At 36.9% G+C, this 26,093-nt stretch overlaps 2 protein-coding genes across 11 annotated transcripts; both read right to left on the bottom strand.

The window, feature by feature from the left end:
• Positions 1-12,349: 12,349 nt before the first annotated feature.
• Positions 12,350-12,682, bottom strand: LOC103417087 (protein GLUTAMINE DUMPER 2-like). Its single transcript, XM_008355292.4, has one exon. It carries the CDS (start codon positions 12,680-12,682, stop codon positions 12,350-12,352), a length of 333 nt encoding a protein of 110 aa, XP_008353514.1.
• A 6,832-nt stretch (positions 12,683-19,514) lies between these two features.
• On the bottom strand, positions 19,515-24,158 carry LOC103424634 (nardilysin-like). 10 transcript variants are annotated; one of them, XM_070817164.1, is made up of 8 exons: positions 24,114-24,158; positions 23,646-23,970; positions 23,176-23,340; positions 22,879-23,061; positions 22,437-22,528; positions 22,144-22,247; positions 21,973-22,015; positions 21,288-21,585 (listed from the first exon to the last, which is right to left on the bottom strand). In XM_070817164.1, the coding sequence occupies exons 3-6, from the start codon at positions 23,197-23,199 to the stop codon at positions 22,199-22,201; spliced, it is 348 nt and encodes a 115-aa protein (XP_070673265.1). In that variant the 5' UTR covers positions 23,200-23,340; positions 23,646-23,970; positions 24,114-24,158; the 3' UTR covers positions 21,288-21,585; positions 21,973-22,015; positions 22,144-22,198. The 10 variants fall into 10 exon arrangements, 8 of the variants coding, with proteins under 8 accessions (XP_070673262.1, XP_070673265.1, XP_070673263.1 ...); XM_070817161.1 differs by lacking the exon at positions 24,114-24,158 and having other exon boundaries at positions 19,515-21,585; positions 23,276-23,340; XR_011578045.1 differs by lacking the exon at positions 24,114-24,158 and having other exon boundaries at positions 22,879-22,952; positions 23,276-23,340; positions 23,646-23,882.
• Positions 24,159-26,093: the final 1,935 nt, after the last annotated feature.

Here is a 26,093-nt window from a genome sequence, read left to right on the forward strand (position 1 = left end):
TTCTCTTTGTCCTGCAGGTAAGAGCAAGGGCAAAGGAAAAGACAGGGAAAAAGCATGATATGGGATACTCGTGCTTTTAACCATGATGATATGAAATACTCTTGCTCTAGTGTGGCTTGTTTGCATAGGTATTATCGGGAGAAAGGAAGCTGAGTATTTCGAGAGACTTCGTTAGGAGTGCCCTCTCGGATGTGAGGAATAGTTAAGCATTTTTTGCAGGTCTGCTTGGCTGTGGAGGATGGAGGTCGACATATATAGGAATTTCCCTAACATCAAGTAGTAATGCTATTCCTTTACCCTTCTCAGTCATAACAATGTAGTGGGAGCTGCAAGCTTCACGTGTTTTAACTTTATCAAAGCATTTTGAAAAAGTGGTATGTGGTATCCGGAAAGTTGATGTTGCGTGTGAAGATTGCAGACAAGTTTTATCCACGGAAATCTGGCTCTTGAAGTTCGGAGAGTGGTGCCTCTTCAAATTTCAAACAAGAAGAAATGTTGAAGATCTAGCTTTCAAAATTCGGAGAGCATTACCTCTTCAATTTTTTAACAAGTAAATCTGTTGAAGGTGTGTTCTTGGATATAAGGAAAAATTAGGCATTCTTGTGAGTATGCTTTGCCACGAAAGATGAAGGTCGACACATCTAGAGATTTGCCAATTAGCCAGTAGTTGTGTTGTTCATTTACCCGTGTGGGTAATAGTAGGGTAGCTGGAACTGCAAAATTCACACACCATAACTTGGTCAGGGATCTTTGAGAAAGCTACCCATGGTACCCGAAAAGCTGATGTTGTATGTGGGTAGTGTTGACAAATTTTATCTAGAAAGATCTGGCTCTCGAGATTCAGAGAGCGATGTTTCTTCAGTTTTTGAACAAGCAGCCTTGTTGCCCTTTCTTTTATAGGGGTGAAGCATTTAGGTTGAAATAATGCTCCCTTGATTTCCCGAGTGAGGAAAACTTCTCGATTGGAGACTTGAAAGATCCAAATCACTGAGTAGTCATGAAACTTCCAAGTACCGAGGTGTAGCAGTATATGGTAAGAGTCTCCCAAGTCTCCGGTCGAGGAAGTTGACGAAGGAAGTGTCTTGCTAGTAGCCAAGTTTCCAAAATAACAAAACTTCATCATTTTATTCTCTAAGTGGTAGCCCAAAACTCCTCATTCATATATATTTGTTATGAAAGTTGTTAGACCTAAAGAAGGGGATGCCTATGCCTTTTTTTTTTTGAATTTTTGAATTTTCGAATTTTAAAAAAGATTTCCCTTTTTTTTTTTAGGTACCATGAATTGATTTTGCTTCATACTATCTCGATTAAGAGTGTGTGAAGCTTTTGGCATTTGTAGTTGCCCTCCATTTGTTGAAGCTTTTGTTGGTGAAGCTTTGTAGGTGAAGCTTTGAGGTTGAAGCTTTGTGGGGTATCATGAATTGATTTTGCTTCACACTATCTTGATCAAGAGTGTGTGAAACTTTTGGCATTTGTAGTTGCCCTCCATTTGTTGAAGCTTTTGTTGGTGAAGTTTTGTGGTGAAGCTTTGTAGGTGAAACTTTAAGATTGAAGCTTTGTTGGGTACCATGAATTGATTTTGCTTCACATTATCTTGATCAAGAGTGTGTAAAGTTTTTGGCATTTGTAATCCATTTGTTGAAGCTTTGTAGGAGAATTTTTGATGTTGAAGTTTTAAGGGTTGAAGCTTTGTAGGTGAAGCTTTGATGTTAAAGCTTTGTAGTGAAACTTGGTACGTGAAACTTTGTAGGTGAAGCTTTGAGGTTGAAGTTTTGTTGGGTACCATGAATTGATTTTGCTTCACACTATCTTGATCAATAGTGTGTGAGGCTTTTGAGAATTGTGGGTTGAACTCCTTTGATGAAGCTTTGTTGGTACCATAAATTGATTTTGCTTCACACTATCTTGATTAAGAGTGTGTGAAGCTTTTGAGAATTATGGTTGCTCTCCATTGATGAAGCTTTGTTTGATGTTGAAGCTTTGTAGGTAAAGCTTTGAGGTTGAAATTTTGTAGGTGAAACTTTGTGGTGAAGTTTTGAGGTTGAAGCTTTATAGGTGAAGATTTGTGGTTGAAGTTTTGTAGGTAAAGCTTTGAAGGTTGAAGCTTTGTTGACACCATAAATTGATTTTGCTTCACACTATCTTAATCAAGAGTGTGTAAGGCTTTTAAGAATTGTGGGTTGAACTCCCTTGATGAAGCTTTGTTGGCACTATAAATTGATTTTGTTTCACACTATCTTGATCAAGAGTGTGTGAAGCTTTTGAGAATTGTAGTTGCCCCCCATTTGTTGAAGTTGTTGAATTTCTCAATTTCCTTTTTTTTTTTGGGAAAACTAGAAATTTGAAAATATGGGAGAGACAACATATACAAATTTTTCTTCCACACTATTGAGCAAGAGATTGTGATGCAAGCCACACCTTGTAGTAGTCAAAGTTTTGGATGAACTATATAAATTGAATTTGCTTTGAACAGTCTTGATCAACAGTGTGTGAAGCTTTCTACGAGTTGTAGTATTTGCATTGTTACAGAGGAAAAATGTCTGAAGCATATGCAAGAGGGCTGAAGAGCTTGATCTTCGTATACCATGCATTGAAGCCATTGTTGGTTTGCAATAAGTCTTTGTTGGTGACTATAACTCTTGTTGAGCATAAGTGCTCCCCTAGTTAAGTTGTAAAGCTTGAGGGTTTTTGATTATTTGTGAATGCTAAGAGTTAACATGTACAAGTTGTACCACTCGTCTTCTAGTTGGTGGAATGAATGGTGAGTTGCTTTCATCACTTGGTTGGTGGTACGAAGGTGAGTTCATTCATCACCTTTCATCACCTGGTTGGTGGCACGAAGATGAGTTCCTTCTTCACCTAGTTGGTGATAAGAATAGCAAGTTGCCAAATAATATTAGAGTACGGGTTGTACATTTCATCATTTGGTTGGTGGCACGAAAATGAGTTCATTCTTCACCTGGTTGGAGATAAGAGTGGCAAGTTGCCAAATAATATTAGAGTACGGGTTGTACATTTCATCACCTGGTTGGTGGCATGAAGATGAGTTCCTTATTCACCTGGTTGGTGATAAGAGTGGCAAGTTGCCAAATAATATTAGAGTACGAATTGAACATTTCATCACCTAGTTAGTGGCATGAAGGTAAGTTATTTCTTCACCTGGTTGGTGATAAGAGTGGCAAGTTGCCAAATATTATTAGAGTACAGGTTGTACATTTCATCAACTGGTTGGTTGGTGATAAGAATGGCAAGTTACCAAATAATATTAGAGTACAGGTTGTACATTTCATCACCTGGTTGGTGGCACGAAGGTAAGTTCCTTCTTCACCTGGTTGGTGATAAGAGTGGCAAGTTGCCAAATATTATTAGAGTACGGGTTGTACATTTCATCACCTGGTTAGTGGCACGATGATGAGTTCCTTCTTCACCTGGTTGGTAATAAGAATGGCAAGTTGCCAAATAATATTAGAGTACGGGTTGTACATTTCATCACTTGGTTGGTGGCATGAAGATGAGTTCTTTCTTCACCTGGTTGGTGATAAGAGTGGCAAGTTGCCAAATAATATTAGAGTACGGGTTGTACATTTCATCACCTGGTTGATGGCACGAAGGTAAGCTCTTTTTTCACCTGGTTGGTGATAAGAGTGGCAAGTTGCCAAATATTATTAGAGTACAGGTTGTACATTTCATCAACTGGTTGGTTGGTGATAAGAATGGCAAGTTACCAAATAATATTAGAGTACAGGTTGTACATTTCATCACCTGGTTGGTGGCACGAAGGTAAGTTCCTTCTTCACCTGGTTGGTGATAAGAGTGGCAAGTTGCCAAATATTATTAGAGTACGGGTTGTACATTTCATCACCTGGTTAGTGGCACGATGATGAGTTCCTTCTTCACCTGGTTGGTAATAAGAATGGCAAGTTGCCAAATAATATTAGAGTACGGGTTGTACATTTCATCACTTGGTTGGTGGCATGAAGATGAGTTCTTTCTTCACCTGGTTGGTGATAAGAGTGGCAAGTTGCCAAATAATATTAGAGTACGGGTTGTACATTTCATCACCTGGTTGATGGCACGAAGGTAAGCTCTTTTTTCACCTGGTTGGTGATAAGAGTGACAATTTTCCAAATATTATTAAAGTATGGGTTGTACATTTCATCACCTGGTTGGTGGCACGATGGTGAGTTCCTTCATCACCTAGTTGGTGAGAATAAGGGCAAGGTGTCGAGGCACATTGTAGCAAGTGTCGAATGACACAAAGTATGTTGAACCCTTTCGAAGCACAGTTGGCTTATGTATGAATGTGTTGGAATGTATGATGTTTATGTTGATTGATATGAGTGATGCTTATGAATGTTTTGCTATGCATAAAGGAATCCATACTTTCGATATGTGAACCATGTTGGTTGTTTCACTTAGTATCACTTACTTTGTGCCAGAGTACACATGTTGGAGCTCTGAGTTGGAGTATAGAGGTAGTCAGTGTAGACCAAGTGTTCCAATGCTAGGAATGCAAAAGACTCAGAAGAAGTTGTCTAAATTCTCTTTTCTTTAAATATTTGTCGAATGGCTTGTGTGACAAAAAATCTTAAGCGGTTGAAGGTCAAAACATTTGTAATGTGTATGCTTTTTTATAATAGCATTTCCTTCAATACCTAGTCCTCCACTTTGAAAGAGTGAGGCTTGGCCTTATAGTCATAATAGTCGACGGTACGTTCACCCCTGGTTGTCTTGATATGAACTTTTATCCCTCTTGTTGTAATAAGCTTGTTGAGAGTAAAAATCCTTCCCCTTACCAAGAGACGAATACATTTGGTCATTTAGCGAGTAGCTAAATGAGGCAGGAGAGGATGCAATGGGTGTCTGAATGGCCAAAATATCCTCACTTGGTATAAACGAGTAGCTAAATGAGGCAGGAGATGATGCAATGGGTGTCTAAATGGCCAAAATCTCCTCACTTGGTAGAACTTGACTTCCACTTCCCACTTGTTGATAAGGGTTAACCATATGGGGGTTCCCTTGGTATGTCCTTACCTTGACAAATGCATGATTGTAAGCTTGCATCATTACCTCAGAGCAAGTATTCCAAGTGTTAGCATTCATCATGTACTTGAAGAAGCATTCATGCATGCCTATCATGAAGGCCTTGAGTGCTATTTTATCATCTGCCTCAGCACAACGAGAGTACTCATAGCAGAAGCGACGGACATATTCATGCAATCACTCATTTGATTTTTGACGAATAGTGTATAGCTCGTCAGCAGAGTGTACGCGATCAACTTGGAAGATGTGTTGAGCCACGAAAAGTCTCCTTAGCTCAGCGAAGGAATCCACAGTATTAGGTCGAAGATGAAAATACCAATTGAAAGCTCCACTAGAGAGAGTTGATGAGAATATGAGACATTGGTCCTCATCATTGTGTCTTTGGTATGCCATGGTAGATTCAAAGAGGTATATATGCTTAATCAGATATTCCCTCATAGTATGAGATTGTAAGCCAAGCTTCTGTTTCGTTTCTTCTTGTAGATGGGTGCCATGGATTCTCTTTGTCAGAGGGCCGAGCCTTGGTTGATCCCAGCCAGGGATTTGGGCATGACACTCGGCCTTTAGCCTGTTTACCTCTTCGAGGAGATGCATGATAAGAGGGTTCTGAGTGGAGTCAGTGACACACCTTGACCCTGATATTCTCCGAATACTAGGATAGACACGTGTTGGCCGACACTCGAGGGTGACGAAAGCCATTAATTGATACAAAAGCTAAGAATAAGAAATAAATAAGGGTTATGAATTTAAAATACCATGAATTACTAATTTAGGAACGTGTTCAGAGCATACAATTAACTAGAGCTCTAAAAGAATTAATCTAAAATTGAATAAATAAGAGGATGTAGGTCCTACACCGAGAGGACTCGAATATGCCAATGCGACAGCGTTGACGTCGGGATCTTATGCCTCAATTCTAAATCCTGAAAGGGGACGCAAACCAAGGGTAAGTAGACCAAGTTCATATATATATATATACATAATACGAAAACAGTTATGAACATACTAACCCCCAGGTTTATATATAATGAAAACTACTAGCATAATAAGTAATAGGTTTTCTAAAACTCTAGCATGCCATAAAACATCTCAACAGGTATAACACGGAAAAACATCATATAAATAATCGTGTGTATCGTCTCGTAGATCATCTCGTAAGCGCAGTGTATTGCTAGTAGATCACTGAATAATAATACTTCTGGCACAATGTCTGTACCTAAGTCTCTGTGCCCGTAGTCAGAGATAACTTCATCCCGGCCCAATGCCTGTCTCTGTGTCCCTCAGCCTTTCGCTATGGATTATTTCTTCCGGCTTAACTGCCAACACCAGATCCTCACCCCAGGCGGCATAGTGTCTACTAGGTACGCACAAATAGTTATGCCTCTAAAAAATAACCACTTCATAGTATAAAGTCATCTATCGTTTATACTATAAATAAGGGTTTCGAAAACATGTTCTAGCATCCTATTGTCATTCATCAGATAGTCTACCAGTTCATGGTTTTTATAGAAAATACTATATATATATATATATATATATATATATATATATATATTAAAATATAGCTCAATATAGGCCAACAATTAATTCCTCACCAAAAACACGAGACGAAAATCAACAATTTCAATAAACATGCTTAACATAAAATCAAATTATAAACTCGTAAGGCATGCTATTCATTTATGCAATTGAACTATAAAATCATGTAATTTTAGAAGGGGTCAACTCACAGTACTTCGCCGTCGAAAAGCCGTGATGCTAGTGAAGACAAAAACGCCACTATAATTGCCCCTAATCACATAAAGGTTACATTTAGTCAAACTCTACTTAAACGATTGAATTTGGGAAAACGGACTTCATAAACGGGTCCAGGACGTCGAAATTAGTCTAGGAGAGATCCTAGACGAAATCCCGAAAAGTCAACCCTAAAAGTCAACGTTGATCATTGACCAGTCAAAGTCAACGTTGATCGTTGACTGAGTCAACGGTCAGAGTCAATTGGGTCTGAGCTTAGGGTTGGACCGGGTTTAGGGCTTAGGTTTTTGGGTTTGATCTTAAGGCCCAAGGGTTTAGGATTTTTAGGTAAACGGGCCAAAGACCCTGATCTTACATGGCCCAAAGGCCTGTCTCTTTTCCTAGGTTGGATTCAAGTTACACGGGCTCAAAGGCCCAACTTCCTTACGGCCTGAAAGCCTGCTTCAAAAGGTTTCACAATTAGGCTGGGCTTTTAAGCCTGGCCCGATTGTATTTGGGTTTTAAGGAAATAAAACAATAAAATTTAAAAAGGGTTTTGGGTTGGGTTTTTAAACGGTTTGGGCTTGGGTAAAGGCCCAAAGCCTTGGGTTCTTCTACACGGCCTGAAAGGCCTGATCTCGTCGGGAATGAACACCGGAGCTTCTACAGCTCCGACCGACTGAAAACGAGGGTCCTAGACTCCGATCTAGGTACCAAACAAAAGCACAAGGTGAGAGGAGAAGTTTACTACCTTTGGTTCACCGTAGAACGGTCGAAGGTGACCGGAATTCCCCTCGACAGCCACAGGCTCATCGGAGATGGGTTTGGCACACCCGAGTTGATTTCCTTAAAAAACCTTGTAAAAATGACGATTTAAAGCTTACTATCTCAACCACGCAACAACCAAGATGAATTTGAGGTAATCCGAAGCTTACCTAACCGGAAAAATCAAGGGAACTTACATGAGAGTTCCTGGGTTCCACAGTCCCAGCTGCACTGAGAGAGAAAGGGAGAGGAAGACGAGGTTGATGGTGATGATGCCTTCCTCACAGGTGATATAGTTATGAGTGTGTGTGTGTGTTCACGGGAAAGAGAAAGAGATAGATGAGAGGGTTTCAAGAGAAAGAGATAGAAGTGCAGAGAAAGAGAGATAAGGAAAGAGAGGTCACGGGGTGGGGGACCGAAAGAGAGAAAATAGAGGTTAGTTAGGGTGCTGCCACATGGCAATTTGGGGTAAAACAACATATCATACGAATAATTGGGGGGTGGTTGTAACAGTCAGGCATCATTAGAACTCTCATTCGCAAGTTTTCCTCATCCCTTGGAAGTATGGAAGTTTGGTCAAAGTCATGTGGCTTTTTCTTAGATTCACCGTACTGGCTTTCAAGACGTGCCGTTTGGAAGTCCCCCGAGTCTCCTTCACTTTCTTGTCCCTCCAAGGCATGTGGTTCATTTCTTGGATTAGGTGTTAGCCTACGTTATGGTAGAGGACTGATGCCTTCGATGACTCTTGGGTCTTTGACCCTTGAGCCTATGTGGATAGAATTTTCTCGACGCTGTCTTAGGAAGTCTCGACAGTCACGGTAAATGGCGTTTGATCTTTCCATTCTGTATGCAAGAATGTGCCTTCCCTCACTTCTCCTACTTTGGGTCGAAACAGCTGGGTTGAGAGAAGTCTCATGTTGATCAATGTTTTGATGATTAGCTTACTCCTCATCAAGGATACCCATGTCGAAGGAAGGTGATCCTTCGTGTTAGGGGGCACCATGATGATGGTTGATGTCCACAGGGGTAACAAGCTCACGTGTTTGAGTATGCTTAGTTTCCTGGAACGTCTCGAATAGCTTCTCATATTGTTCCTGAATGATCTCATTCTTTATTGCTATCTTGTCGTTCTGAGCGTCTAGCTCATCGACTTTGGCTTGAAGAACGAGCTTCTTTCGTTCCTTCTTTCGCAGCCTCATACTAGGCGCGAAGGGGGTGTCGTTCTGTGTGCTATGGCTTCCTTTTGCTCCCCATGTTGGAGAGGGATGCCTGGTCAAAAGAGAGTGTAAGAATGGTGGAAACCAGCTTGACAAAGCTGAACAGAGTAGGAATAAGTGCGTTTCCCACAGACGACGCCAAATGTTAATGCACAAAATCAGTGAGGACTTTGGTACAATAGAAAGTGTCAAGTTTGTGACATTCGCTAGACTGCTCCAGTCACTAGTGTGGATAAGTATGTAAATGGACAGAGACAGGGAATCAAACACAAGATGTACATGGTTCAACCAGATTGGCTACGTCCACGGAGTAGAGGAGTTCTCATTAATTGTGAAGGTTTTACACAAGTACATAGGTTCAAGCTCTCCTTTAATGAGCTCTCTAGCTTTGTTCTGACTTTGACACGTGTCGTGCTGTGATTGGTCTCTGATGTTGAAACGTGTCGCGCTATGATTGGCCTCTGATGTCGACACGTGTCGAGCTGTAATTGGCCTCCTGGTTGGAGGGAAACTCTTGTGGATTTTTTACGGTATAACGTTGACCGGTGCTCAATAGTTTCGGGATTGGTGAATATGGTACAAACAATGGTTAACTGAGCTAACTGTCGTTGGCATAAGAAAAATAATTTTACTAATAGATAATTTAGATTATTAATTATTGATGGTTAACTTTGGGTATCTTATGGGACACATGGCAGCACAGTAGGTAGGGAGTTACGTACACCAAAGTTTAAACCGAGTAGGAAAAATGTTCCCCACACGAGAGCCTTCCCCAATTCCCCTTCCTCACCAAATTTTACATATATAAAATAAATGGGTAAACGGTTACCCGTTTATAATCACAGCTAATACTTATAACAACCCATTTAAATTTCACGGATAAATGGTTATACCCATAACCTTTTATTTATCTAAACGGTTACCCATAACAGTAACTGTGAAGTTTAAATAAGTGTGTAACCTCGCGTATTTTGCCCATCCCTAAGTGGGACGAAGGTCGGAGACTCCGACGGGAATTCGTATTGGTTTTTTAGTTAACTTTTTTTTTATAAATTTATTTTCTGAAATTTAGAATTAAATGGAAAGATTGTTTGCAACGTGTCAAAAAAGATTGCTAGGTGTCTAATATAGGCTACGTGTTAGGTGTTTATATGGTGAGAACATTAACTCAGCTGGGGTACCAGGTACTCCAAAAAATTTCTCCTGCTATTGAGCCTCACCACTTCTCGGATAGTTCCACACTCTCTCTCACTCATTCCACTCCGGCTCCCGTATACAAGAAGCTCTCCTCATAGGCTCATAGCCGGCGGTGCCTGGCTATCGAAATACTGTTTGAAAACAACAAGAAGGGAAAACTCTAATGGCGTTGTTGGATTTTCAATAGGATCATCCCAATTAGATATCTGATTGGCTCTCTCTTTTTGAGTCTTTAGTTCCTTTCGTTTCTCTAATAAAAGAAGAGTAATACTAATGAGACTAAATTTAAAGATTAAAATTGTAAACTAAATGATGTGTCACCAATAGAAATGAGCACGTCTATCAACGCTTAAATAATAAACCATCAACATCCATGTCCTTTAATTTCCAAAAGGGTAAATCGCCAAAATTGTCCATGAGATTTGCATAACTCATCACTTTGGTCCTTGAGATTCCAAATCGATAAAAGTGGTCTCTGAGATTGTACACCATCCATCATTTTGGTCATTCCGTTAAAAACTCCATTAAGTCAGAGCTCTTGGCCGGAAGTTTGGGCAATTTTCAAAGTTTCATAACTCAATCGTTTCTTAACCAAATTCGACCCATAATATATCAAAATGAAGATAGGAAAGTGTAGAATAAGATTATACCTATTTCAAAGCCCAATGGTTGTCAGAGATTGCCAGAAAATAGCCTCAAAGTTGACTGGTCCGAGTGAAAACTTGAAAACTCACCGGAAACTGGGTAAACTTTAAACGTTCATAACTTCTGCAATACTCAACAAAATAAAGTGATTCAAAAATTAAAATCATACTTCTCGATAAGACAAAGAGAATGGTACCTTGTTTGATGGCTAACTCGCCGTGGTTTGGCTGGCAAACGACTTGAAAGTGGCTATCTTGGTCTCGAGTTAGCCACTTTCGAGCCGTTTTCCTACCAAACCACGGTGCTTTAGCTGTGACAAAAAGATACCATTTTCTTCGTCTCTTCGAGAAGTATGATTTTCGTTTTTGAATCACTCGATTTAGTTGAGTATTGAAGAAGTTATGAACGTTTAAAGTTTACACAGTTTCTGGCGAGTTTTCAAGTTTTCACTCGGACCAGTCAACTTTGAGGCTATTTTCCGGCAATCTCCGGCAACCATTGGGCTTTGAAATAGGTATAATCTTATTATACACTTTCCTATCTTCATTTTGATATATTATGGGTCAAATTTGGTTACGAAACGATTGAGTTACGAAGTTTTGAAAATTGCTCAAACTTCCGGTCAAGAGCTCCGAGACACTTAACGGAGTTTTTAACGGAATGACCAAAATGATGGATGGTGGACAATCTCATAAACTACTTTTATCGATTTGAAATCTCAGGGACCAAAGTGATGAGTAATGCAAATCTCAGGAACCATTTGGCGATTTACCGTTTCCAAAATTTAATCTCCAAATTTAATCTCCTTAGCATTATTTATAAAAGAATGCTCAAGTTGATCAATAACTTCTATACTTCATAATTTTACTCCACTTTCCGTCCAAGTACAATGAATTGGGTGTGCCCCTGAAATTTTATAGGGTTCGCCTACTTACATGAAACAGAACTTGAACTTGTTCTGATTTTTGGGTCTTTGAATTTATTAAAACATGATATTAGAGTATTTTAGTTTATGATTTTTCCTATGTAATCATTCTTTTAGTTTGTGATTTATGAGTTTATTTGAGTTTACTGAAACATGAGTATAAAAGTATTTTACCACAAAAAAGTAATTCAGTACCTGAAAAGTTATGAATTAGACGGATAGATGATCAAATATTGATAGGAATTGTGAGTCTAATACACTTATCCCATATCAAATAAGTGACTATATATATCCATTTTTATACTATGTGTTTTTTTAATTTCACCCATCCCTTAGAAAGATAAAATCTACCAATATTTGAATTTCTGAATGATAATTAAGTTGAGAAATAATATTGGCGCAATATAAATTACTCAAAAAGTGGTATCATAGATTCATAATCAATGTTTCAGTTGGAACGCACAAGATGATGTAATTAGGTTTCCACCTGACTAGATAATATTGAACGTGGACGATTGAACCCTCAGTACCATCCATACTAAGACATAATTAGATTTCATTTTTCTCTAATTTCTCCACATTAAAGTTTTGATTTACTTTTAGTTCTTCCAATTATAAATAAAATACACATTAACTAACTAGAATAGAATATAAATTTTAATAAAAGTATACTTCAAAGTTTTAAATATGTAATCTAACACCAGATTTTATTTTAAATTTTTATGTTTTTCAAAGACTAATGTCAAAAAACCCTAATATATATATATATATATTCCCTATTTTCTATCTTAAAAGACGAAAATTATTTCAAAGGATGATCCCCTCAAACTTTCTGATCGGTCTCAGAAGAGCAAGTACAGTAGTGCGTTGTTGGTGTGATCACCTCTGTAGCTAAGTGCGTTGGTTTGTCGTCCCCGGCCATTAAGACGATTGCAATCCTTCTCTCATCGTCAAGAACTGTGCTCGCGGGCTTTGCTTGCTTCTCTTCATCTTCACTCGAAGAGGGTTTGAGGTACGAACACGCGAGGATGATCAATGCAACAGAAATGAGCAGCAGCATTAAGCCTAAGCCGCCGAAGAGGTACGGCAACGGAGACCTCCATAGGTGGTGGGCTTTGGTGGTTGCTGATGTGGCGCTTGCAGTTGCAGGACTCATTTTCTCTCTTCTTATTCTGTAATTGGTTTTTTTGTTTAGGGTGGAGAAATGGGGGGGTGTAGCTCAGCAATTTATAGTGTTAAATTCATGTGGCGTTTGGTAATGGGGTCGTCAATTACTATAATACCCTTATGCGGCCTTTGGTAAGAGGAAGGAAGATATTCCTTGTGTTTTCTCAGATGCCAAAAGTAGTGACTTGGTGTGAGTAATTTGGGTGTTAAAGGTGCATGACACTTGCTAATAGAAATCATCACATTTGCTGTAGTTAATTGGTTTATGCCTAAATTGCTAAAAAGGCCAAAGAGTATATGCTTTGAAGTGTGTTTCTTTTTCTTTGTGGCTCATCAATCATTTGGAAGAAGAAAATCTGTGTGATTGGCATTAGTTTTATTAGGGGTCGGTTTAGCCTTATTTTCAAACACAGAACATAGATACAAGTGGTCTCTCTAGAATTGTTTTTTTAAGTGTTAATTAATTAATATCAAAACTCAAAGTCATTCGCAAGTATCAGTACACTCCTGTATTACTAGAAATGATGTCAACAAATATAAGAAGTAGAGTTAATCTGTTGATTAGTTTTGTCTCCCTTCACCCTTTGCAAGACCCACCAAGGCGTGCCCATATGCAGCATTATTATTTTACGGGGATAATTTTAGAAAGTAGTAATTATTTTTTCTTCAGACTTAAAGGAATTTAATCACTCGACCGAGGAATCTTGAAGGGAGTTAAACTATTGCTCGAGGAGCTCAGAATACTTACCTTCTTCTGCAAATTTATAAATGATAATCATGTTTTTTTTTCTTCTCATTTACTTGCTAAACATCAGAAGTAGCTGAAAACTTTGTAACTGTTTTTCTTGAGCTGGTGTTTGGGAAACCTAGAAAAGTTTCTCCTAGTGTAGATGTGCGGTAGCTTGCTTGTGTAGTAATTCCAATGTCATCGTGAGAAGTCTTGAAGATAAGAGATGGCCCCAATTGTAGCTACTCTGTTCTTGTTTACATGAAGGATATAGATAGGGTAGTGCTACCCTATCTAATAATTTCTGTCATTTGATCCGATGACTGGAAATTGGGAGGATATTTTGTGAAAGATAAAAATGACAAAAATTATTAGATAGTATGTGAAAGGTAAATAACAGTGTGGATATATAACACCATCATATAAATAACATGTTGGGGAATTTTTTACCAAGACTTGTATGATCTCTTTCAGATATATGCATAGGATTAATTACGTAGCACGTATGTATTTCACTCCCAATAGTTGGTCAAAAACATTCGTTAAATCTAAGGTCTAGTCTAGTTTAATATACATTATCATATCGTTTGTAAAATAAAAAAATGAAGTACGTTGATGCATGCGGCTAGATTCTTCTCTCAACTGTAAATTAGCTATATTGGACACATCCAAAGAATTTCCGAGGATTTAACTCAAAATAACTGGGGGTTGAGGTGGTCCAAACTGCCTGCAGTTAATTTGTTTTATGTGGTCCTTGGTGATCCACGTACAAGCTCTTAACTAGCCATCCCAATCTATCTGGGAAAGTGCTAAAATTGATCTTGTATGAAAGTTATTATTTAGTACCTTAATAGTTCAATTTCTAAAGAAGAGTTTAGTAATAACTTAAGGCGTACGTTAACGAATGAAATACCACAGTACTGGTCTTTATTAAGTAATAAGCGAGGTGGGTGAGTGATGCATCGACTCCCACAGTATGAGTTATTTTTGGATTGAGAGGTAATTTAGTTTGAAAAACTTCTTGATGTAGTTGTTGATTTGAGAAACTTATGATGTAGTTATTACTCTCTTTTTAGAGGGAAATATTGATGGTTAATTTTTTGATGTGTGATACTCTCTTTTACTCAACCGGTTGAAATCTCAGCATATCGTACTGTTTTTTTTTTCAACTCCTACAAAAATTGACGTAACAGTTGTTTAGTGATCCCTCCAATATTTGGAATAGAAATAGCTAGCCCACCAAAACATTTCACCCTCGGTTCAACACTGTGGCTAGTGCCACATCCATGTGCTGTCGTCCAACGAACAAAACGAGCAAGAAAAAGAAAATTAGATCCTTAACTCCACGTTCAACCCCAGCATATATGCATAGACTTCAGTCTCACTTTAATAATTCCTTTGTTTGTCAAATGAGATCCTCATGCCACCTTACACCCATAAATTCGATAGTATATTAAAGGTCGTGGTTTATGTCAGAATGTAAAGATAAAATCTCATATCAATGAAGATCAAACCGTACAAGGATTTATAAGAAGTTTGTCTTTACATTCTCACAGTCTAGTCATATTTAATCTCTACTTTGTTGAAGAAGGTCATGAATTCTATTTTTCTTTTTTAATTTTTACTATTATTAGGGAAGGAAAATGAGCTCGAAACTCTTATAATAATTTAGAAGATGGATAATTTCAAAGCCGGAACGTATAACTCATACACCCTATTCGTTGGAATATTGAACATGGTCATGAATTCAAATTTCATACACAATAATGATTAAAAAAAGTTAAGAGATTGATGGCGAAACTTCCTTAAAATTCTTGCAGTGTGCCATTGCGTATAACTATTAAGATAATAATTATATGTATGAACAAAATTGTGTGGACTAGCTTATTACATGTGGTAAGCAGCTTAATCAGGTTGTTGGGGCCATAGAAAAATATGAGGTATAGATAGACATGCCAGCTATAGATGTTTACGTCTTCCCCTAAATTTCTGAGTGCGGTCTTTTTGAAAACTTTTTCAACCTCCCAACAAATTTGTTTCCACATGATTATTAACTGCATACAGATGAGGGTGTGAAGAGAAAATCGCCCATTTTGTTTCAACTTAAGCTATCTATAGTACACTTTTTTATTTGATTCATCTCATTCACATGTATAATATTGTAAAAGAATGACACACAGTATTTGCCTAATCAAATACCGGATGTTAATAATTTTTTTCAACATATTTTCTTTGCCAAGAGTAAAAAAATGAATAGAGAAATCAATAGTTATGAGGGTAGACATAAGATGATAGATAAGAGTATACTAGGTTTATAGTTCCAAACTTTTCAATATAATAAAAGAATATTTAGTAAGTAATAGTTTTATGATATGCTTAAAGTAAAATCATTCATACGTGTATGATTGTAATAAGTAAATGGCTTTTTAGCCAAAATGGTCCATAAGATTTGCATAACTCCTCATTTTGGTTCCTAAGATTTGAAATCAATAGAAGTGGTCCCTGAAATTATCCACCATCGATTATTTTGGTCCTTGGGTGAAAAATTATGTTAAATAAGGATCAAAATAACAAAATTACCCTCAATTTAATAAACAATATGCCAAAATGATTTGACCAAAATTGAGGGTATTTTTGTTATTTTATTTTTATTTTATAGAGATTTTTCACTAAATGACCAAAATGATTGATTATAGACAAACTCAATGACCAATTCTATCTATTTTAAATCTTAGGAACCAAAATGATGAGTTATGCAAATCTCAATAACCATTTTAGCTAAAAAGCCTAAGTAGATAAGGTAGTGCACGTCATGATCATCCAGTATTGATTTACCACGCTTCCAATGCAAAAACTATATAAGAATGTGGTCATCTTCACTGTATATGAATGTGGTCATCTTATTTACTACGCTTGCAATGCAAAAACCATATATAAATGTGGTCATCTTCACTGTATATGAATGTGGACATCTTATAGCAAGTTATTAACTTAAAGCTCCTTGAGAATTTGGAAAAAAAAATGAAAAACATAACAAATACAAAACCTAGCTAGTGGGAATTAGCATTTCGCATGGCCAATGCTTTTCAGTTTCCACTATAGAAGATGTGCAAATGCACTTCCCTTTTGACTAATTAGCCATATCCAAGATTATTAATAAGAAAACCACCACCTTTTTTCTCCATTTACTGTTAATATTGCATGTATCTAAATTTCTGAGTCGTCCATTAATTAGTAACAGTAACTAAAACACATCTCCGAGACGCCACTTCTCTAGGATAAAAACAACGTGATCCATGTGTTCTGCTAAACCTCCACAAGCTCCACCATATTAATTGATTAAGTTATAAACTAATGCTGTAAATAGACTAACATAGTGTAAAATTAGTAATTAATTAGGGCAACCACGGTGGTGGAAAGACTCTAGGGTTTAACCGTACGCCAAGGGATTGAGCTATAGAGAAATTATGGTAGCTTATACCATATTTAGGTGTTTCTCCAATACCAAAACGTTAGTAGTTTTCATGCTTTCATATTTATCCCTCACAATCATGTGTAACCTTGAACTGCTCAAACCTTAAGTGCAATTGTTAACGAAAAATCATAAACACCTTTGGTTCAGCTAACTTTCATTTTTTGATCAAAGTCGGTTGTCTGAATGAGTGTAAATGAACTTCACCTAACCTTTTAAGACAACCGATTTCGATAAAAAAAAATGACATGTACTTGATATGTCTACCCATTGCTGCACCTCAGTGTACATGTATATAGTGCTGATGTTGGTAAAATTTCGGGCTATCAAAAGATTGATATTATATACCCATTGAGCATAGGTTTTTTCTTTAATGCAATCCCTGGTTGAGAGAAAGCGAGATCTGCTAGATTTGGTCAAATTTCTATCAACTTTCACAAGAAACTTCATAAAATTTACAAATATAAAAAACCCAGCGGAACTCATCATTTCCTATGTTCCCCTCTGGAGTTGATGACGTGGAAAAAGGAAATTCTGTTCCTCTTGGACTAATTTGCCATATATCCGAGAAGCCACGTCTCTGTTAATATCAGTTACTCTTTGTCTTTTGCGTTTGTATCAAACTTATTCTTTAACCGCGACCCTACGAGAGAGTTTATTGATATGAAAAAAAAGTTACATTAGGATTAGTTTGGGATTGTTGTGTTTTGAAAAAAAAATTGTTTCAGTTGTGTTTTAAGAATAATCAGTTGTAAAATAGAGCAACTAAGCTTTTGATAAACCATTTTTGTAAAAATGTTGTGATTATGAAAAGTAGTATGAAAGCGTTCAATAAATTTTAATGTAAAAGTGATTAATTGTATATAATAACAAAAATGGACATGGTAGTGAGTGGTGGCGATGACAACTTGGCGAGGATAGTGGTGGTGGTGGCGGCAGCGACCGTGGTGGTGGTGGCGGCAGCGACCGTGGTGATGGAATCGACAAAGGTAGGGGTATGCTAGTGGTGCCAATAAGGGATGTGGTGATTGAGATGCAGAGGTAACAATGGTGGTGAGACAGCGGCAGCGATGACACCAACGGTAGTGGCGATTGTGGTGGCGACTGTGGTTATGGTGGTGATAGTGGTGGTGGTGGTGGTGGTGGTGGTGGTGGTGCCAATGACAGTGATGGTGGTGGTGGTGGTGCCAATGACAGTGGTGGTGGTGGTGGCGCCAATGACAGCAGTGGTGGTGGCAACAATAGTAGTGGCAATGGTAGTGGTGAAGGTTGTGATGGTAACATCGATGGTGGTGGTAGTGGTGTGATTGTAACAATAGTGGTGGTTGTAACAATGTGGTGTAACGTTAGTGTTTGTAGTGGTAGGTGGTACGGTTGCTTTGTTCTCCAAGAAATAAAATGAATATAGAAGGGTAAACAATGTCATTTTCAAAAACTAATAAGGGTATTACAGGAATTAAAATTTTAATTAAAGGCTCAACTCCGCTTTGTAGTTTTTAACAAAGCAGCTTTTAAAAGCAAGCTACATGCTGCTTTTAAAGTTGTTGTCTACATGCCATTTCCTTTTAAAATAAGTAGAATATTTTATTTTTACCAAACAATTTTTTATTGCTTAACTTTGAAAGTAGTTTTTAGTGAAAAAAAAAAAAAAAACCAATATCAAATGGTGCCTTAATCAAGAAAAAATATTCCAAACTCCTCTAAATTAAAATCTAAATGGTTATATCACGTTATTGTGTTTTAGTATCACATGATAATCTACAAAAATTTTGATATTCTTCTTTAGCAATCTACACATATATCAAAATTATAATATTACAGTGTTATCCGTTCTCACAAGAGGAGCACATATAATTGGCCAACGTATATGCTTAAGAATAGTAAACATTAATTAATGTGCAATTTCTTCTCATATTGACCACGTGAATTTTGGAATAGTTGCTAAACCGGTATAATTTGGAGGTAATTTGAGTTGGTTAGCCACCACCTGTATATGGAAGGCTGAACTTTCAAGTTTAATTGCTTCCCAAGATATGCCAAAGTTTTAGTTTGCTTGCCTTTAAGATATCACAACATCATCAGATCATCACTATACCACACTCAACAAATTTGCCAAACCAAGAAAAAGAAAATGAAGAAAAACAGCAGATCAAATTAAAAGTTTAATTTCAAACCTTGGTGCCATGCAAATTGTCCTAAAATTTAGGGAACTTTAACGAAAAGCACCTGGTACTGTTCACTTTAACGAAAAACCACATTTTTACACTAAAAAGTCAATCCTGGTACTATTCACTTTACCCTTTATTTTGTCCTTATCATTAAAACTCAAAGTTTTCAAGCCCTTTTCATTAGTTTTCCATAAAATTTAAGGTCTAATAAATTGAATCGCATTTTCAGATTTATCCTAAAAATAGAAGGAGAAAACATGACACATATATAGCACTCGCAATAAAACAGAAAAAATGGTAGAAAATGGATTGTATAACAAATATAATGCTCTCTTTTTAATTTATAAATGATAGTGTTAGTGAGTTAAATTGTTAGTTGTTAGGGGGGAAGGAAGATCGTGGGGACTGAACCCACACCATGGTACATAGGCATCATTGTTTTCCACCAATACAGTAAAACGTCAACTGCAGTGCTCTCTTCAATTTACATAAATCCGCACAAAATCCGACATGCCTCTAGTAGTAGACTGAAAATAGAATTAAACTACAAAAACCAAACCAAAAGTCGACTATGTTTTGATGATCATATTGGTGCATGAGAGAGACTAGTAGGACATGAGATGGGGTTTGCCAAGCATGTTGGTGTTTTCTCTCCAGCCATTATGACAAGAATTTTGGGTTCATAATCTCCAGCCTCTGTGTCCACTGGTCTAGTTGGTTTCTGATCTTGATCACTACTTCTGCTTCTTGAACTGGTGGAGGGTCTGTGAAAGGAGCAAGCAAGAATCAGCAGCGCTACCGCGACGAGCCCCAACATGACTGCTAGGCCTCCGAAGAGGTATGGAGTCGGAGAATTCCTGTTTCTGAATATGGCGTAGTGGCCAGTAGCTGCAGTGGTGGGGTTTCCAGCTGAAGGCCTCATTGCTGGTTCTATGGTTTTTTCAATGCAAATGTCCACATGAATGAACTATGTTTTGTTTTTATAAGCCTACATAAGCTTTATATATAGTTCTACACGTTGAGCTGATGAGAAGATAGGAAACTTTATGATCTAAGCTATATATTTACAAATATGCCCTTTTTAACAAGAACAAATTTACAGATGTGGCATTTGTTGTACATGAATAGGGATAGTGATTTTTTGTTTCTTTTCTTTTTATTGACTTTGCTTGGCCACCTGGTCATGGATTGTTATAGAAGTTATTTGTTTTTCACATGCAACTCTTTCTCTCTAGATATATTTCGGGAATGAGTAATGATAGGTAGCCTAATTTTTCTAGTAATTTTCAAATCATTATATGTGTCACTAATAAAAAATAAGCATGTTAATCAACATTTAAATAATAAAATAATCATCAACAACTACGTTTGATTTATAAAATATGATTTAAATTGATGATTTCCCTCATATTACTCGTTGAAAATTATTTGAATCCAATATTTGTTTCTTACACTTAACACAAAAGCTAAGGAAAATGATCTTGACGGAGCTAGTTGTTGTGGATGGCAGAACTGGAAAATGAATGTTAGCTGCCTTTTCCACTTGCATTTCTCTACTTATCTTCTCCATTCAGATTTTAACATGTGAACTTTACTAACACATCAAATTTAATAATTAATGTTTTGAAAAAACCAAACCTATCATTCCACCTATACCCTTGGGCATATTTTGTTGTGTCACCATGTGTTAGGTTATAGTTTTATTTGGAAGGTTTTACTGAAACACGTAATTTCCAATCTAGCTATAATTAAATTGGTTATTAATTAAGTCAGAAGAATTAATATCCGAGTAGACTTAATTTCATTAATTAGTTCGGATGGAAAGCTAAATCTAGAAAGGAAGAAAGAAGGATAAGAAGAAGAAGAGAAATCGGCATTTTGATCCAGGTCACTACAAGAAATATGGGTACTGCACACAATAAATTATCTGTGCCCTTTAAGGCCAAAGAGCACCAACAATTGTGTCTATAGACCAATAGCAACAGTGTAGCAACTAAAATATTGTATGTGCCCTTTATGGGCGTCACCATTTGTCAAAGAGCACAATACGGTATGCTGTGCTGAAAAGTGTAGGCACAAATAAAGGTCCTTTTGTGCCCAATTATGACAAAATTTTCAGATGACTGCTGCACCCATGTTAGCACCTTTATTGTTATTGTGCCCAATATGTCAACTATTTAAAACAAAAATTTTTAAACCGAAATCACCTACAAATTGAGATTGAGGCTAAACAAAAAATTATTTTTTTCATAAAATTAAAACAGCCCACAACCACAAGCATCTATAATATTACAATTTACAAAGATATTCACAACCATTATATATAAAAACAACTATAATTTTACATGTTCTATCCCCAACTAAAATAAAACTAAAATTATAAGGGTTTTAAGTGAATATCGGTTCTCTCAAGAATAAGAACATCAAATATTAAGGTTTTAAGTGAACCTGCACATTTCTTTTCTCATCTTCTAGTTCCAAAATTTTCTTTCCAAAATGCTGCTTGAGTGCCACAGTGTCGGACCCTTCAAAATTTACACAGAGCAACAAGAAATGAGTATGTAGTGGCTTCCAAATTTTCAAATTATGATTCTTTATCTGTATCTCATGAGCTGTTGTATATCATTCCTTCCACAGATTAATTGGTGTAATTCTGCCATGTATACATGCACTTGTTTATGATTGAAACATAAAGACTTTTGCCTGACACTTTAGTAACATTCTTATATGGATGGCAAGCAATCCTCACACAAATTAGGACAAAAAAATAGAATCCAAAGTCCCAACAATATAATTCTCACTCTTTCAAATGTAAAGAACTAAATCTAAGAATTTATCCAAACCCTAAATCTAAGAATTTTAACAAATACTTTGGCATCAATTGAGAGAATACCATATACACGGTATGTTACCTGTGGGCCACACTCAACAACATATCCAAGCTGCTCCTTCGTCCTATTTCCAGAAATAGCAGACAATTATATGAACATATATTCAAATATATTTGAAAACATTATTATTAGATCCCAGATTCTTTTGCTAGGCAGTATGTAAGTAAAAGTATCAGCCTCAAATAAATTCACCTTAGTTGATTGAAAGGTGGCTCCACAATTTCATCGAAAAGATCTATCAATGCTTTCAATCGGATTTACTCAATCCCTGTTTCTTGCTCAACTTGACAATACAGCTGCAATATGAAACCACAACCAAGGGAAGAATATCAACGTACAAACAAAGACAGTACACCTTCATAAAGGGAAACCGAAACGAAAATGTTCCATTTTGAGTTGCCTCAGTCACAGAGTTCGTTTCTGACTTATTCTTCACATTGGAATCTCTAATCAAGTTAACACCAGGAGGAAGACAAATAACATACTCTTTATGCCTCAATTCGATTTGAATATATTTGACAGGGTAATTGCTTTGTCCTCTTAACAAATTTCCATGGCAAAGGCATTCAATGTATAGCTGCACATATTAAGGGGAGGGTAAGCTGAAGCAAATGCCTTAATTAAACTTATTCTAAGAGCTTTGACAAAAAATAAACAAATGAATCATTCTAAAATCAAATATAAAAATTTATTTTTAAATAAAAGTCAAAATTAACTATTGGGAAACTCTCCGATTCTCTCACTAGAACATACTACTCTGCTCTTATCAAATTACATGTCAAAGTGAAAGAATATGAGGTCAAGAGGCCTAAACCGCCTGGATTTCTCATGAAAATATACCCAGCTGGAGGATGATGTTAAGAACTTGAGTTTCACAAATTGACAGCAATAACCTATAACAAATATAGGTACATTTGTGTAGTGTACCTGGGAACAAAGCTCGGGAATGAATGACTTCAAATCAGAAATAGACAATTCATCCAAAACATGCAACTTCTCATCTGCATCATAAAAAATTTGACAGATAACTTGTAGTCTTAAGTATGATGAGTGACTCGGAGGCTTCATATTGGTGTTCTTTAACCTTCGCTTCATATCTTCTTTAACGACCTGTTAAAGTGTCAATTAGCAATGGACAAGCCAAAAGAAACAAGCAAGGTATGCAAAATCAAACTTAAACCAGACATAGAGTGGAGTGATGGAAACAAAAGGCAACACATGTACCTTAAAACGATCATCTGTTGGCATGAAACTTTTGGCAGCTGCCAACACTTCTGACAACACTTTTCACAATAACAAATAAGTAAAATTGAGCAAAATTTACCTCCATCAAGCAAAATTTAGCATCTTCCATCTTCACCATAGCAGGTGGACTCATCTAAACCCTAGCTGAACCAAACCAAAATCAAGATTACCAAAGTTAATTCCAAACGTTAATTTCTATAAAATCATACCTCAAAAGGTAAAACAAAACAAAATTGAAGGGTTTTACATGGATTTGTGAATGCAAGAATTTGAATTTCCAAAAACCACTACTGTAAAAACCCCCAAAATCCCGAAATTTATACCCAAAAAAAAAATTCCAAAACATGAAACCCTAAAAACCAAAAACCCACAAATCTGCCCTTCCTGAGGAACCATCCGAGATTCAAATAAGAGAAATCGCACAGAAGAAATTGGAGATTATCACATACCGACTTGGAAGAGGCAACCTTAGGGAGAACAAATCGTGATCTGACGATCGTATCCGCTTCATCTTCCTCGGCTCATGATTTGAATGCTTCGATTTCTTAGCCTCTTCTCCTTCTCTGGTTTTTAAGGTTCCTCTGAAATGGCGTATGAGACCTCTGAGCTTCTTCTTCTATCATCGTGATCCTGCAAGCCGCAAGATCTCTTTCTCCCTCCCTCTCCGCAAGTCGAAGGCTCTCTCTCGTAACCCATCCCCTCACCAAATCCCACACAGCCGTTGATGGACTTGGATTGTCTGCACTTCCATTTCGATGCCCTCGCCGTGCCGTCCTGTTTTGTGTGGTCACGGTTAAGACACGTCAATATTTTATATTAATTTTTTATAAAAATAATAAAACAAAAAGAAATAGTAATATAAAATGTTGACGTGGCTTAACCGTGACCACAAAAACAAAAGAGCATGGAAAGGGCACCAAAATTTGAGGGCAGACAATCCAAGTCCGCCGTTGATACCACCGACTGCAAAAGAGAGAGGGAAATAGAAAAATTTGGGGAAAATGACGGGGAGAGAGAGAGAGCACAAAAAATATACTTTTACTTTAAATATATTAAATTACAGGGTACAATAATATTTATAGAGTCATTGCAAATTAATAAAAAAAATTCATTGCTGATATTAAAGGCACAAAAGTCATGGTTATGTGCCCAATAATGTGTTTGTATCTATTTTTCTTCACATTTGGCACAATACATGGTGCTCATTACGGAATGAATACTGTTCCACCCTATTGATGTTTAAACAAACACAAACACCTCATTTTCATCCTTAATTTTGTGCCCTAAGGCCATTTTTTCTTGCAGTGGGTCCAAAAAGCTCAAGTTGTTTTCGGAATGAGTCTAATTCTATTTTATTTGTATTATGTCCGTCTTGCCCCTGTAATACAAGTAAACGTATGTTTAAATTCCATAAATTTGAATTTTAGAATTTGAATATTACATGCCTTAACCCTCAAGCTACTTACTTTCTAATAAAATAACATTTTAAAATTTTGTATTAAATAAATATGATAAGCTTAACAAAATTTAAACAAAAACATTGTGTAAACTTGTGATGTAGATAGACAATATAATTAATTAATGATAAAGGTAAATCGGGTACAATTAATTTGTGTTATAGGTAGACTATGAACCACAACTTACGATATAGGTAGATAAACAACTACTTGAAATCAATTGTTAAAAACAACGTAATATAGGGAGATAACGTACTATTAATATGTACTAAAGATAGAATAATAATAATAAAATAAATAAATAAATAAATAAACTGACACATCGTGACCCGGAATGTCCATTAGGATTCCGAATCAAGTTGTGCTGGCCGACACCTGGAAGGTGACGAAGCCATAAAGTATAGTGACGTGGAAAATGTGAATAAATTTAAACTTAAAAATGCCTAAATACCAGAGTGCATGGTGAGCGAGTGTGAACCCATTTCACACGCGACGTCAGAGCATAAATAAGGTACAGTAGTGTGGGCAAGAATCATACCCTCAGAGGTAGCCACCTATACTGAGATTTGCCATGAATCCTTGTCGATACGAACTTTCAGCATCTAAAACCTGGAGGGGCGCAAAACCGAAAACGTGAGTGGGCAAAAACAAAGCTTTTTGAAACCATTTCTCTTTCCAAAATAATAATAAACCATCACCGTAAAACTCGTATAATTTTCCAGAAAATAATAATACATACTTATATAAAAATCATGCTCGAGAGTAGTGAAAATCAATTATATGCCATGGCAAGTATCTCAGCAATGATATAAGTAAGCCAGGTGAAATAAATCAATGTAAAATGATATGTCAGCCGGAGTCATCTAATGTGACCTGTACGGCTGAGCCTATAGCTCATCTACCAATTCCTGCACACAAGTCGGAACCACCTAATGTGGTCTGTATGACAGGCTGGATGTAAATAGATACGCTCAAGTGTTATGATCACATGAAGGTTGTGCGAAGTATCGTAAGTCACCTACAAGTCATAACCATCTAATATAGTATGTATGACAGACTGGCACTTGCCTTGGATCCAAGGTGAGTGTGTGGTGCAAGAGGTGAAAGATCACGTGAAGGCTAGGCCCTGGCCTCGGGCGGAGCAGTAACACTGAGGTGCAGGATAATGAGCTATAAATGCATCTACATATAACCATACACAATGCAACCACTATCATCATATTGTACTCACCTGAAGCTTACCTGGGCCTCCGCATCATCATTCAATATTATGCAAAATTATACTAATGCAATACTAAAATATAATGCATCTTTGACATGGCATTTAAACCGTAAATTCATTTAAGAGCATTTTCTGGAAATCGTAAAGCGTATATACATATATATAGAAAACAAAAGCCCGCTCACCTAGAGTTTGCGCTACAACTCTCTAGCACAAAT

This window comes from Malus domestica, chromosome 17 (genome assembly GCF_042453785.1).
Source record: "Malus domestica chromosome 17, GDT2T_hap1".
Lineage (NCBI taxonomy): Eukaryota > Viridiplantae > Streptophyta > Magnoliopsida > Rosales > Rosaceae > Malus > Malus domestica.

Bases quoted from the DNA above. Each gene is read 5' to 3' on its own strand.
- LOC103424634 (XM_070817161.1), bottom strand. From the start codon at position 23,329: ATGAGTCCACCTGCTATGGTGAAGATGGAAGATGCTAAATTTTGCTTG. The intron at 23,062-23,275 runs GTAAATTTTGCT...ACACTTTAACAG, and splicing joins CTAAATTTTGCTTGATGGAG to GTCGTTAAAGAAGATATGAA. The intron at 22,248-22,436 runs GTATGTTATTTG...TTCATATTGCAG, and splicing joins ATCGAATTGAGGCATAAAGA to CTGTATTGTCAAGTTGAGCA.
- LOC103417087 (XM_008355292.4), bottom strand. From the start codon at position 12,682: ATGAGTCCTGCAACTGCAAGCGCCACATCAGCAACCACCAAAGCCCAC.